Source organism: Oncorhynchus gorbuscha, linkage group LG11, assembly GCF_021184085.1.
Source record: "Oncorhynchus gorbuscha isolate QuinsamMale2020 ecotype Even-year linkage group LG11, OgorEven_v1.0, whole genome shotgun sequence".
NCBI classification, from domain to species: Eukaryota; Metazoa; Chordata; class Actinopteri; order Salmoniformes; family Salmonidae; genus Oncorhynchus; species Oncorhynchus gorbuscha.
This window is the reverse complement of record NC_060183.1, coordinates 67,345,064-67,359,951: the sequence shown is the minus strand read 5'-3', so window position 1 is coordinate 67,359,951 and position 14,888 is coordinate 67,345,064. Positions and strand designations below refer to the sequence as shown.

Genomic DNA, 14,888 nt, shown 5'->3' with positions numbered 1-14,888 from the left:
CTCTACGCTGCACGGCCACACACTAGCTCCAGGATAGTCACGCAGATGAAATGTTATGCCGAGACGCAAGTGCACTATATAGATTTTTTCTGTGATCGAATCAACATTCTATCAGCCCCTTTCAATGCAACAATCCAAACCAAATGTAACTCTGCAAGATTGAGTGATTTTTTCGTAGGCAGTGCCAGATTACAACAGAGTAGAATTCTATTGGCTGGGTAGCCCACGAGCAGTGTTTCAATCACCTGAAAGTGGATGTGCTTTTCAGATCAGTTCAGATCAAAGCACAGAGCCGTGCGTGTGCACATTTGCTGATATTCTTTGCTAGTTAGTGATTTATTAGCCGGGTTATAGATACGTATTGGTCAGCAATGGGGAGTTACTGCTTCCTACAAGAGCACAAAACCTGTAGGCTACATTTCAAGCTGCCTTTAAAAAGTCAGTCAGGTAAAAAGCAGGCATTGGGCGTGACCATACAATGATCAACCAAATGAAGGCCACTATCTCATAACATGCCCAAGAAGGATCGTAACATCACACTGACCTGAGCACCAGGGTTCCCTTGCTGTCCATTGGGACCAGGTTCTCCTTGTGGTCCCTATGAAGAGAAAACACCGTGGTTACATCCATCCACACTTACACAAGGACTGATAACATAGTACATAGGACAGAGTGGATTGAAGCAGTAGGAGATAGAAGACTAGAAACATAGTGTACTGAGGGGACTTTAGATTGAGTCAGTATCACTACATTATTACTTTGTAACACGCAGACAGGCTATAACTTAGTGTGTTTTTTGTAGCCTTTTCTAGCTGGAGGGAACATAATACACACACAGACACACACACAGACACACACACTCACCTTCCTAATGAAAGAAACTGCTGAACCTCAAACTCAAACGCAAATGCCTCGCTTCCCAGTTAATTGACAATCAATTATGTTCCCTGTTCGTAGCGGCTGGGAAAAGACTGTGGATCTTCCATCTCTCTGTCTAATTGGAGCATTGTCAGTGGAGCCACTGTCTGCTCCAGCCAGGCATTCTCTCATTACGGACACACCGCTCCAACAAAATGGAGTCGGAATAACTGAGACGCCATGGAGGACTGGGCTCTCACAGGACTCAATACACTCAGTCTAGTCCTCAGTAGAGGGCAAGAGAGCATTCAGAGTGTGGAAGTGTGTGAGTGTGGAAGTGGGTAAATGAGTCTTGAAACGATAGTAGTGTGCATTTGATGGGAAAATAGACTGGAATGAAGGGAAAGAAATTGTGTGATAGTGTTAGAGTAGGGGACGAAGGGGAAGAAATGGTGTGATAGTGTTAGAGTAGGAGATGAAGGGGGAGAAATGGTGTGATAGTGTTAGAGTATGGGATGAAGGGGAAGAAATGGTGTGATAGTGTTAAAGTAGGAGATAAAGTGGAAGAAATGGTGTGATAGTGTTAGAGTAGGGGATGAAGGGGTAGAAATGGTGTGATAGTGTTAGAGTAGGGGATGAAGGGGAGGAAATGGTGTGATAGTGTTAAGAGCAGGAGATGAAGGGGTAGAAATGGTGTGATAGTGTTAGAGTAGGAGATGAAGGGGGAGAAATGGTGTGATAGTGTTAGAGTAGGAGATGAAGGGGGAGAAATGGTGTGATAGTGTTAGAGTAGGAGATGAAGGGGAAGAAATGGTGTGATAGTGTTAGAGTAGGAGATGGAGGGGGAGAAATGGTGTGATAGTGTTAGAGTAGGGGATGGAGAGAAATGGTGTGATAGTGTTAGAGTAGGAGATGGAGGGGAAGAAATGGTGTGATAGTGTTAGAGTAGGGGATGAAGGGGAAGAAATGGTGTGATAGTATTAGAGTAGGGGACGAAGGGGTAGAAATGGTGTGATAGTGTTAGAGTAGGGGACGAAGGGGTAGAAATGGTGTGATAGTGTTAGAGTAGGAGATGAAGGGGTAGAAATGGTGTGATAGTGTTAGAGTAGGGGATGAAGGGGGATAAATGGTGTGATAGTGTTAGAGTAGGAGATGAAGGGGTAGAAATGGTGTGATAGTGTTAGAGTAGAAGATGAAGGGGAAGAAATGGTGTGATAGTGTTAGAGTAGGAGATGAAGGGGGAGAAATGGTGTGATAGTGTTAGAGTAGGAGATGAAGGGGAAGAAATGGTGTGATAGTGTTAGAGTAGGAGATGGAGGGGGAGAAATGGTGTGATCGTGTTAGAGTAGGGGATGGAGAGAAATGGTGTGATAGTGTTAGAGTAGGAGATGGAGAGAAATGGTGTGATAGTGTTAGAGTAGGAGATGGAGAGAAATGGTGTGATAGTGTTAGAGTAGGGGATGAAGGGGAAGAAATGGTGTGATAGTATTAGAGTAGGGGACGAAGGGGTAGAAATGGTGTGATAGTGTTAGAGTAGGAGATGAAGGGGAAGAAATGGTGTGATAGTGTTAGAGTAGGAGATGAAGGGGAAGAAATGGTGTGATAATTTTAGAGTAGGAGATGGAGGGGGAGAAATGGTGTGATCGTGTTAGAGTAGGGGATGGAGAGAAATGGTGTGATAGTGTTAGAGTAGGAGATGGAGAGAAATGGTGTGATAGTGTTAGAGTAGGAGATGGAGAGAAATGGTGTGATAGTGTTAGAGTAGGAGATGGAGAGAAATGGTGTGATAGTGTTAGAGTATGGGGATGGAGAGAAAGTGTGTGAGGTGTACGTCAGATGCAAATGGAGTGTGTGGAGTATTTACACACTACTACTCCGCTCCGCACCGTGCCTCAGAACAGCCTTTAGCTGGGTGTTATCAGTACTTACAATGTTTCCTTTGGGTCCAGGGTGGCCATCCATTCCAGTTACACCCTGCAACACACAGTCAGAGGAGATGAAGCTTCTATTTAATACATGAAGCCATACACTCAGGTGAACACAAAGAGAAACAGGATGTGGACATGGGGAGTGCCTCAAGGATATATACACTGTAGATAGAGGCTGCAGTCATTTTGGTGCACTTTACCATATCAATTACCTTCATCAGGAAACATCAAGTCCAAATGTCCAAATGATGTAGAGAAGGTAAGGTGGAGGACATACACAGTTTCATATCTACATCCATAACCTTTCTTATCATCTGAAGTATATTCTGTAGATACTGGATGCGTTATTTACCTATGTTCTATAGATAATGGATGTGTTATTTACCTATGTACTGTAGATACTGGATTTGTTATTTACCTATGTACTGTAGATACTGGATGTGTTATTTACCTATGTACTGTAGATACTGGATGTGTTATTTACCTATGTACTGTAGATACTGGATGTGTTATTTACCTATGTACTGTAGATACTGGATGTGTTATTTACCTATGTTCTATAGATACTGGATGCGTTATTTACCTTTGTACTGTAGATACTGGATGTGTTATTTACCTATGTACTGTAGATACTGGATGTGTTATTTACCTATGTACTGTAGATACTGGATGTGTTATTTACCTATGTACTGTAGATACTGGATGTGTTATTTACCTATGTACTGTAGATACTGGATATGTTATTTACCTATGTACTGTAGATACTGGATGTGTTATTTACCTATGTACTGTAGATACTGGATGTGTTATTTACCTATGTTCTATAGATACTGGATGCGTTATTTACCTATGTACTGTAGATACTGGATGTGTTATTTACCTATGTACTGAAGATACTGGATGTGTTATTTACCTATGTACTGAAGATACTGGATGTGTTATTTACCTTTGTACTGTAGATACTGGATGTGTTATTTACCTATGTACTGTAGATACTGGATGTGTTATTTACCTATGTACTGAAGATACTGGATGTGTTATTTACCTATGTACTGAAGATACTGGGTGTGTTATTTACCTATGTTCTATAGATACTGGATGTGTTATTTACCTATGTACTGTAGATACTGGATGTGTTATTTACCTATGTACTGTAGATACTGGATTTGTTATTTACCTATGTACTGTAGATACTGGATGTGTTATTTACCTATGTACTGTAGATACTGGATGTGTTATTTACCTATGTACTGTAGATACTGGATGTGTTATTTACCTATGTACTGTAGATACTGGATGTGTTATTTACCTATGTTCTATAGATACTGGATGCGTTATTTACCTTTGTACTGTAGATACTGGATGTGTTATTTACCTATGTACTGTAGATACTGGATGTGTTATTTACCTATGTACTGTAGATACTGGATGTGTTATTTACCTATGTACTGTAGATACTGGATGTGTTATTTACCTATGTACTGTAGATACTGGATGTGTTATTTACCTATGTACTGTAGATACTGGATGTGTTATTTACCTATGTACTGTAGATACTGGATGTGTTATTTACCTATGTTCTATAGATACTGGATGCGTTATTTACCTTTGTACTGTAGATACTGGATGTGTTATTTACCTATGTACTGTAGATACTGGATGTGTTATTTACCTATGTACTGAAGATACTGGATGTGTTATTTACCTATGTACTGTAGATACTGGATGTGTTATTTACCTATGTACTGTAGATACTGGATGTGTTATTTACCTATGTACTGAAGATACTGGATGTGTTATTTACCTATGTACTGTAGATACTGGATGTGTTATTTACCTATGTACTGAAGATACTGGATGTGTTATTTACCTATGTACTGAAGATACTGGATGTGTTATTTACCTTTGTACTGTAGATACTGGATGTGTTATTTACCTATGTACTGTAGATACTGGATGTGTTATTTACCTATGTACTGTAGATACTGGATGTGTTATTTACCTATGTACTGAAGATACTGGGTGTGTTATTTACCTATGTTCTATAGATACTGGATGTGTTATTTACCTATGTACTGTAGATACTGGATGTGTTATTTACCTATGTACTGTAGATACTGGGTGTGTTATTTACCTATGTACTGTAGATACTGGATGTGTTATTTACCTATGTACTGAAGATACTGGGTGTGTTATTTACCTATGTTCTATAGATACTGGATGTGTTATTTACCTATGTACTGTAGATACTGGATGTGTTATTTACCTATGTACTGTAGATACTGGGTGTGTTATTTACCTATGTTCTATAGATACTGGATGTGTTATTTACCTATGTACTGTAGATACTGGATGTGTTATTTACCTATGTACTGTAGATACTGGATGTGTTATTTACCTATGTACTGTAGATACTGGATGTGTTATTTACCTATGTACTGTATATACTGGGTGTGTTATTTACCTATGTTCTATAGATACTGGATGTGTTATTTACCTATGTACTGTAGATACTGGATGTGTTATTTACCTATGTACTGAAGATACTGGGTGTGTTATTTACCTATGTTCTATAGATACTGGATGTGTTATTTACCTATGTTCTATAGATACTGGATGTGTTATTTACCTATGTTCTATAGATACTGGATGTGTTATTTACCTATGTACTGTAGATACTGGATGTGTTATGTACCTATGTTCTATAGATACTGGATGCGTTATTTACCTTTGTACTGTAGATACTGGATGCGTTATTTACCTATGTACTGTAGATACTGGATGTGTTATTTACCTATGTACTATAGATACTGGATGTGTTATTTACATATGTTCTATAGATACTGGATGTGTTATTTACCTATGTTCTGTAGATACTGGATGTGTTATTTACCTATGTACTGTAGATACTGGATGTGTTATTTACCTATGTACTATAGATACTGGATGTGTTATTTACCTATGTTCTATAGATACTGGATGTGTTATTTACCTATGTTCTGTAGATACTGGATGTGTTATTTACCTATGTACTGTAGATACTGGATGTGTTATTTACCTATGTACTGTAGATAATGGATGTGTTATTTACCTATGTTCTATAGATACTGGATGTGTTATCTACCTATGTACTGTAGATACTGGATGTGTTATTTACCTATGTTCTGTAGATACTGGATGTGTTATTTACCTATGTACTGTAGATACTGGATGTGTTATTTACCTATGTACTGTAGATACTGGACGTGTTATTTACCTATGTTCTATAGATACTGGATGTGTTATTTACCTATGTACTGTAGATACTGGACGTGTTATTTACCTATGTTCTATAGATACTGGATGTGTTATTTACCTATGTACTGTAGATACTGGATGTGTTATTTACCTATGTACTGTAGATACTGGACGTGTTATTTACCTATGTACTGTAGATACTGGATGTGTTATTTACCTATGTACTGTAGATACTGGATGTGTTATTTACCTATGTTCTATAGATACTGGATGTGTTATTTACCTATGTACTGTAGATACTGGATGTGTTATTTACCTATGTACTGTAGATACTGGATGTGTTATTTACCTATGTTCTATAGATACTGGATGTGTGTGTGTGTGTGTGTGTGTGTGTGTGTGTGTGTGTGTGTGTGTGTGTGTGTGTGTGTGTGTGTGTGTGTGTGTGTGTGTGTGTGTGTGTGTGTGTGTGTGTGTGTGTGTGTGTGTTTTCTAAACGTACAAGGGATCCGGGAGGTCCCTGAGGTCCCTTAGGTCCCAGCAACCCACGAGGTCCCTGGAGAGAGAAATACATGAAAATGCCAACATCAATGTCATGATCCATTTCAAAACATAGCAAATAACTATAGAATGTTTGTTAAATGTAAATCTATTATGTTTTTAAATTATGACAATAATGACAACAATGAATGAATAATGGATTTTCATCTAAAGTATACTGATGCTTCTTGAATCTCTCTTTACCAGCATAGATTGATTTCACTATTCTTGATGTCTGCTGTCTTCTCTGTTTATCACACAGTGCTATCTCAGTGCCCGTGACTCAGTGCCGTGACTCAATGCCCCTTCCTCTCACATTTAGAGTCTCAGAAAAACAGTGATGTACCACCCCCTGGTGGTCTGTCTGAAATACTGCACCACACAATCTATCACTAATGATGCTCTCTCAGCCTTTTACTTTGTCTAACTCATTTTCTCTCTGCCTGTCTCGTTCCTCTTCTCCTTTGGGGAAATCCTGTCAGAGAGGAAGGGAAGCTTGTCTACCAGCCGTGAGGAGAGTTGACTGTGAACAAGAAGAATCTAAGGGCTTCTCACCCTGAGATTCACATATAGGGTCTAGACTACCTAGTTACTAAACCTGTATAAAAACAAACTGTGTACATATACCATGAGCTGGACACCATGTATGGATCTGAATGCAGAACGTATATGTCAACACATGCTTTATTAAGTTGTAGTGTCACAATGACAGGGGATAGACATCATAAAAAAACACTTACTGGGTCACCAGGCAGCCCCCGTGGCCCGATCTCTCCATCATCTCCCTGGAAACAGGAATTGACATGGTCAGAACAGAAAGTGGGAATTTGGAGTATAGGAGAGAGGGAGAGGGAAAGGGGAGGTGTGAAAGGAGGAGAGGACAGGAATGACGTGATTGGGACAGGTGATGGAGTGACGTGGGGGTGTCAAAATGAGACTCATTTACATGACAGATGACAGACACTTAGATCACACACTGACTAATCACACACACACAGCATACTGATGTGCTGACCTACGGACATACACACACACACACACACCATACTGATGTGCTGACCTATGGACATACACACACACATCATACTGATGTGCTGACCTATGGACATACACACACACACCATACTGATGTGCTGACCTATGGACATACACACACACACCATACTGATGTGCTGACCTATGGACATACACACACACACCATACTGATGTGCTGACCTACGGACACACAGAGTGGGGAGATGAAGAAACAGAGAGCGAAACTGGGTAGGTATGATAAGAGATAGAGGGAAGCAGGGAGGGCGAGTGGTAGTACTTACTCTCTCTCCATCCTCTCCTGTGGGTCCGGGAGGTCCATGGGGTCCAGATTCACCCTAAAGGAGCAGACAGAAGATCAGTGGGACGTACACACACTGTCATACTACAACGGAGCTGAAATGACAACAACAAAGTGACTTACTCTGTGTCCCTTCTCACCAGGAAGTCCAGCCAAACCATCAAACCCTCTGTCTCCCTTGGTTCCGGTCTGTCCAGGCATGCCTCTGGCTCCATCCGAACCAGCACGTCCCTGGAAAAACAGATGATTACAACACCCATCAACACTTACACCCGCTTCACCCTCCTTTCTGAAGGGTACAATTCTTCATTGTTTTTATCTAACCTTTATGTAACCAGGCAAGACCCTTGAGGTTAGAAACCTCATTTGCAAGGGGGGCCTGGCAAGAGGTCAGCAGGAAGTAGTCTGCGTGAACATACAACACGAGCACAATACAATACGTAAGGGATAATTAACAAGAGACTATGCGTTCTATGGAAAATAATGAACGACATGGAACTAACCTTCCACGGAGTTGCATTACTTTCAGGAGAACACATAGAGCCTCGAATTGATTATCCCTTTTATACCATGGCTATAATTGAACACATTTGCCTCTATAAATGTGTTTATTTCTCAGTAGAAATGTGTTCAACATCCAACGAAGTAGCTAGCAAGTTTAATAGATAGCTACAGTAGATGCCTCTTTAACCGAACAAACTGAATTGCTAGTTTAGCTAACCAAACCAACAGGCCTAGATTGCTATTATGAAAAATCTAATTCAACAATGCCAATAATGTTTTCAATTTGGCTTCTGCATTCAAAAGCAGCTCAAACATAGAACATGTATGAATGAACTATAGCCAATGAATTCTACCGTGCTGATATACCATACGTTAAAGGGAAATAATGCACGCTCTGGAATGCTCTTCAAGCCAATCAGAAACTAGTATTCAACAATGCCATGTTTTAAAATGCATCAAAACTACATCAAAACTATCCTAATCTGCACGCCAAACTCAAATATCCATCCAAGACTCAGATTCACACTTACCCTTCTGCCGGGCTTCCCAGTGGGTCCGTGAGAACCCAATGGTCCACGAGGTCCCTGTAACAAAGAAGAAGGTTATGGAGAATCCAACAAGAAAACCCTACCACAGAACCCCAACAAAATATCCCTAACAAAAAAAAAACAAGTAAGTTGTGTTTATAGAAAGGCCTTAAACTTGGGCTGGAGATTACAGAGGGACAGTTCCAGTGGTTCTAGTGGTCTAGAAACGTCCATCCGTCTTACCTGAGGACCGGACTCTCCAGACTCTCCCTTCAGTCCAGAAACACCTGGAGAACCCTGGCAGGAGGACAAAAGCAATAAGGTCACAGTAGGCTCAGATCAGAGGATGAATATGATCAGGCCACAGTCCAAACACTATTAATGTTGTAGCATCTGCATTAGAATTTCATAGGATCTTATCAACTATTAACACTATAATAAGTTATTCTCCCCAGGCTGTGTATGTGACAGAGGTGTGTGTGTGTACATACTGTGTATGTGTGTGTGTATGTGTGTGTGAGGAGACTGAGGAAAACTTTGGTACGTACCAGAGGACCAGATCTACCTGTCAAACCCATAGGGCCAGTAGGACCACGCATCGCCAGCTGGAGAGAGAAAACAGTTAGAGAAGTACAAAATGGTGTGTGTGTCTCAAATCAAATCAAAGTTTATTTGTCACCTGCGCCGTATACAACAGTGAAATGCTTACTTACAGGCTCTGTGTGCATATGTGTGTGTATGCACTTTGTGTTTGTGTGTGTGTGTGTGTGTGTATGCACTTGTGTGTTTAAGCCTTACCCTAGCTTGTTGCATGATGGCTTGCATCTGGGCCTCCTGAGCAGACACCTGAGGTCCCTTCTGTCCAGAGTCTCCTCCAGAACTGAAGCGGAACTGAGGAGGAGAGCAGAACTCAGAACCAGACCCAACAGGTAAGGCCAGTCCAGTAGATACAGGTACATGGACAAAGATATAGAGACAGACACAGAGACAGACAAAGAGACTGATGAAAAGACAGAGACAGACAAAGAGACAGACACAGAGACAGATGAAAAAACAAAGACAGACAAAGAGACAGACAAATAGACAGAGACAGACACGGAGACAGACAAATAGACAGAGCCAGACAAAGAGACAGACAAATAGATAGACAAATAGACAGACAAATAGACAGAGACAGACACAGAGACAGACAAAGAGACAGACAAATAGACAGAGACAGACACAGAGGCAGACAAATAGACAGAGATAGACAAAGAGACAGACAAATAGACAGAGACAGAAACAGACAAATAGACAGAGACAGACAAAGAGACAGACACAGAGACAGACAAAGAGACAGACACAGAGACAGAGACAGACAAAGAGACAGACACAGAGACAGACAAAGAGACAGACACAGAGACAGAGACAGACAAAGAGACAGACACAGAGACAGACAAAGAGACAGAGGCAGACAAAGAGACAGACACAGAGACAGAGACAGAGACAGACAAATAGACAGAAACAGACAAATAGACAGAGACAGACAAAGAGACAGACAAATAGACAGAGACAGACAAAGAGACAGACAAATAGACAGAGACAGACAAAGAGACATACAAATAGACATAGACAGACAAAGAGACAGAGACAGACAAAGACACAGAGACAGAAACAGACAAATAGACAGAGACAGACAAAGAGACAGAAACAGACAAATAGACAGAGGCAGACAAAGAGACAGAGACAGAGCAAGAAGAGAGACAGTGGGTTGAGAAAATGCCAAGTCATCTTACAGGCTAGGTTACCCATTCTTCAAACAGAATGTCTAAATAAATAAAATATGATTGTACTGAAACAAGTTATAAAAAAAGAACTAATTCAAATTCAGGCTTTGCTTGCATTAAAACGACTAAGTTCATACATCAACTGCTTGGTTATGGTTCTTTTCCCATCAGAAGTTCACATGCCTATACTGGCATCTAGTGGTGAAATGTGAGTAATGCAACCAGTTGGGTGATCCTATAAAGATGTGTTTCTGTTTCTGTTGGTATAAATAAAAACAGACCTGTGAGGAGGGTTTGTCACCACAACCTTGTTACTATGGAAGGAAAAAATTACATCGAAAACAGGTTTGCATGAAGCTGGCAAACCTTACTTTTTTAAATACAGCAACATCTCACTAGCTAGGGATCTCTTTCATAATATTTTACTCTATATTTTTCAATTGTATATATTTTTCCAAGTGAACCTCAAAAGCACAATGTCCCTCGAGAGAGACTCATCATTCCTCTCACAGAAACCAGACTATAACACAGAGATCCAACCATGCCCAGAGGAAGAGAGAGAGAGAGAGGAATTTGAACTGTGACCAAGCAGAAACCTAGGGCACACAAATGGCATCTAACTACCAAGCACACTATTGATCTCTACACAATCAAACAATAATTGACCAATTAAATGATAAGATTTAACATCTTAACATGGCTATTGTTCACAACTATACCTAAGTTAGTTGTGTGTGCGTGTGTGTGTGTGAGGGGGGGGTGAGGGGGGGGGGGGTTCAGGACAATTAATGAAGAGGCAACACATATTAACTTTGATCAATTTTATTCACATTTTTACTTAGCAAAAAGTGATTCTTTTTCATGTCGGATCCGGCCAAATGGGTCCCGGAATGAAACAGTCCAAAACGGAGAGGTGCCAGATCCTGTCAAATCAAGCACTGGGCCCATGCTTTACTGGTACACCTTGACCAGACGTCTTGACCTGACACATACAGCTTTTCCAGAAGGCTCTCTGCTCTGCTCTGCAGACTCCTGAGACTCCAGCAGGACATTTAGTCAAGTCATCACACTCAGCAGTAGGAGTACAGGCAGCAGCAGAACAAACAGAAAGGCTAGCTACTAACTTTAGCCTTTAGTTTTAGCAGCTGTGATCACAGGAAGGAGCACTTATACCTGCTCTACTTCCTGTCTGAGGCTAGATTACTTCCTGTCTGTAAGACCACTACACTCTTAGAAAAAAGGTGCTATCTAAAACCACAAAAGGGTTATTCGGCTGTCCCCATGAAAAAAACAGTTTTGGTTCCATGTAGAACCCTTTTCTCAGAGGGCTCTACATAGAACCCAAAAGTGTTCTATGGACAGCCGCAAAACCCTTTTGCAACCCTTTTTTTCTAAGAGAGTAGATGTGTCATTTGGGCTGGTTGTCTTGGGACAATAGGAAGGTGGATTGGGGATTGGGGGAATGGTGTATGGTAATTATCTCATCAGTAAGAAATAGGAGGAGAGAGGGGAGAGGAAGGGCAAAATCCATTGGAGAATGTCAGAGGGGAGGGACTTCTGGCTTTCTCATCCAATCAGTTTTGAGAAGGCGACAAGGAGAGAGGACGCAAGGAGTATGCAATTGAGACATTCCCAGAGAGTGAGTCTAAAAGACAGCAGAACCACAGCTTCCTACAGCTTCCACTAGAAGGTGCTAGAGTGCTTATTGACTGGTTTACACCACAGCATTCTCTGATTGGATTATCTGGAGCAAAACCAGAGAGGAAGAGTGTTTGATTCAGGAGGAGACTACCTCCCTGCATTCCACTTGCTAACATAACAGAGATCTCTAACCCCCTCTGACACAGTCAGGGAAACACACATTACAACAGGTCAGGACACTGTGACCCAAACCATACAGAACTCTGATCTGATATCAACAGCACTCTATGAATCAAAGGGTGAAATAATGCAACCAAGAGAAGGGAGGATTAGCCTTGTCTGAAGTAATACTGACGAACCTAACAAATATGTTGAAGTGCTATGACAATAGATTGAGGATAGCATTACAGAAGGGACAAGATTAAGATGGACGTTTAAAAAGAAAGCCTTCCAGAAGATAAATGCACACACAATAGCCAATAGGTACATTTAGAAACATACACATGTGCATAAACATAGTCATCTGAGAAAACATATGGAATGCAAGTCTAACATGCAACAGAATATTAGATGCACCCATTCAATATGTATTCTGTTCTAGATATAGATCTGTATATTCTAGAATTGTCAAATAATGTTATTTACTTACAGACAGCATGAGGTCATCATTCTAGATGAGTGTATTCTAGAACTATAGTATTACAATATTTACTTACAGGCAGCATCAGGACAGTCCCTGGAGGTCCTGGCAGACCATCAGCACCAGGCAGACCAGCACGACCATTAGGACCCTGAGATAGATAGATAGATAGATAGATAGATAGATAGATAGATAGATAGATAGATAGATAGATAGATAGATAGATAGATAGATAGATAGAGAGAGAGAGAGAGAGAGAGAGAGAGAGAGAGAGAGAGAGAGAGAGAGAGAGAGAGAGAGAGAGAGAGAGACAGACAGACAGACAGACAGACAGACAGACAGACAGACAGACAGACAGACAGACAGACAGACAGACAGACAGACAGACAGACAGACAGACAGACAGACAGACAGACAGACAGACAGACAGACAGACAGACAGACAGACAGACAGACAGACAGACAGACGGAGAGGGAGAAGAGTACATTTACTCAAACAGGGTAAATTATGCCAGGAATACAAGTCTTGTCAGGTTTAAAAAAAACTTGTACAGGTGTTCCACCATGTTTTGGGGAGTGGTGGTGACTAATTGATACCTTGCTGTATATCAACAGCTTGATGTATACAGTGAGGGGGGAAAGTATTTGATCCCTTGCTGATTTTGTACGTTTGCCCACTGACAAAGTAATGATCCGTCTATAATTTTAATGGTCAGTTTATTTGAACAGTGAGAGACAGAATAACAACAAAGAAAATCCAGAAAAACGCATCTCAAAAATGTTATAAATTGATTTGCATTTTAATGAGGGAAATACGTATTTGACCCCCTCTCAATCAGAAAGATTTCTGGCTCCCAGGTGTATTTAATACAGGTAACAAGCTGAGATTAGGAGCACACTCTTAAAGGGAGTTCTCCTAATATCAGCTTGTTACCTGTATAAAAGACACCTGTCCACAGAAGCAATCAATCAATCAGATTCCAAACTCTCCACCATGGCCAAGAGCAAAGAGCTCTCCAAGGATGTCAGGGACAAGATTGTAGACCTACACACGGCTGGAATGGGCTACAAGACCATCGCCAAGCAGCTTGGTGAGAAGGTGACAACAGTTGGTGTGATTATTTGCAAATGGAAGAAACACAAAAGAACTGTCAATCTCCCTCAGCCTGGGGCTCCATGCAAGATCTCACCTCGTGGAGTTGCAATGATCATGAGAACGGTGAGGAATCAACCCAGAACTACAAGGGAGGATTTTGTCAATGATCTCAAGGCAGCTGGGACCATAGTCACCAAGAAAACAATTGGTAACACACTGCGCGGTGAAGGACTGAAATCCTGCAGCGCCCGCAAGGTCCCCCTGCTCAAGAAAGCAGATATACATGCCCGTCTGAAGTTTGCCAATGAACATCTGAATGATTCAGAGGACAAGTGGGTGAAAGTGTTGTGGTCAGATGAGACCAAAATGGAGCTCTTTGGCATCAACTCAACTCGCCGTGTTTGGAGGAGGAGGAATGCTGCCTACGACCCTAAGAACACCATCCCCACCGTCAAACATGGAGGTGGAAACATTATGCTTTGGGAGGGGTTTTCTGCTAAGGGGACAGGACAACTTCACCGCATCAAAGGGACGATGGACGGGGCCATGTACTGTCAAATCTTGGGTGAGAACTTCCTTCCCTCAGCCAGGGCATTGAAAATGGGTCGTGGATGGGTATTCCAGCATGACAATGACCCCAAACACACGGCCAAGGCAACAAAGGAATTGCTCAAGAAGAAGCACATTAAGGTCCTGGAGTGGCCTAGCCAGTCTCCAGACCTTAATCCCATAGAAAATATGTGGAGGGAGTTGAAGGTTCGAGTTGTCAAACATCATCCTCGAAACCTTAATGACTTGGAGAAGATCTGCAAAGAGG

The 14,888-nt window shown here is 41.2% G+C and overlaps 1 protein-coding gene across 5 annotated transcripts in view; it reads right to left on the bottom strand.

The window, feature by feature from the left end:
• Window positions 1-14,888, bottom strand: part of LOC124049150 (collagen alpha-1(XI) chain-like) — a 143,432-nt gene that overhangs the window by 48,947 nt on the left and 79,597 nt on the right. For all 5 annotated transcript variants that reach the window (XM_046370518.1, XM_046370520.1, XM_046370521.1 and 2 more), the window contains exons 12-22: window positions 13,052-13,126; window positions 9,727-9,819; window positions 9,477-9,533; window positions 9,172-9,225; window positions 8,932-8,985; window positions 8,021-8,128; window positions 7,881-7,934; window positions 7,304-7,348; window positions 6,526-6,579; window positions 2,788-2,832; window positions 545-598 (exon numbers count right to left, since the gene is read on the bottom strand). In XM_046370518.1, coding sequence (XP_046226474.1) covers window positions 545-598; window positions 2,788-2,832; window positions 6,526-6,579; window positions 7,304-7,348; window positions 7,881-7,934; window positions 8,021-8,128; window positions 8,932-8,985; window positions 9,172-9,225; window positions 9,477-9,533; window positions 9,727-9,819; window positions 13,052-13,126 — 693 coding nt within the window. The remainder of the gene's footprint in view (window positions 1-544; window positions 599-2,787; window positions 2,833-6,525; window positions 6,580-7,303; window positions 7,349-7,880; window positions 7,935-8,020; window positions 8,129-8,931; window positions 8,986-9,171; window positions 9,226-9,476; window positions 9,534-9,726; window positions 9,820-13,051; window positions 13,127-14,888) is intronic.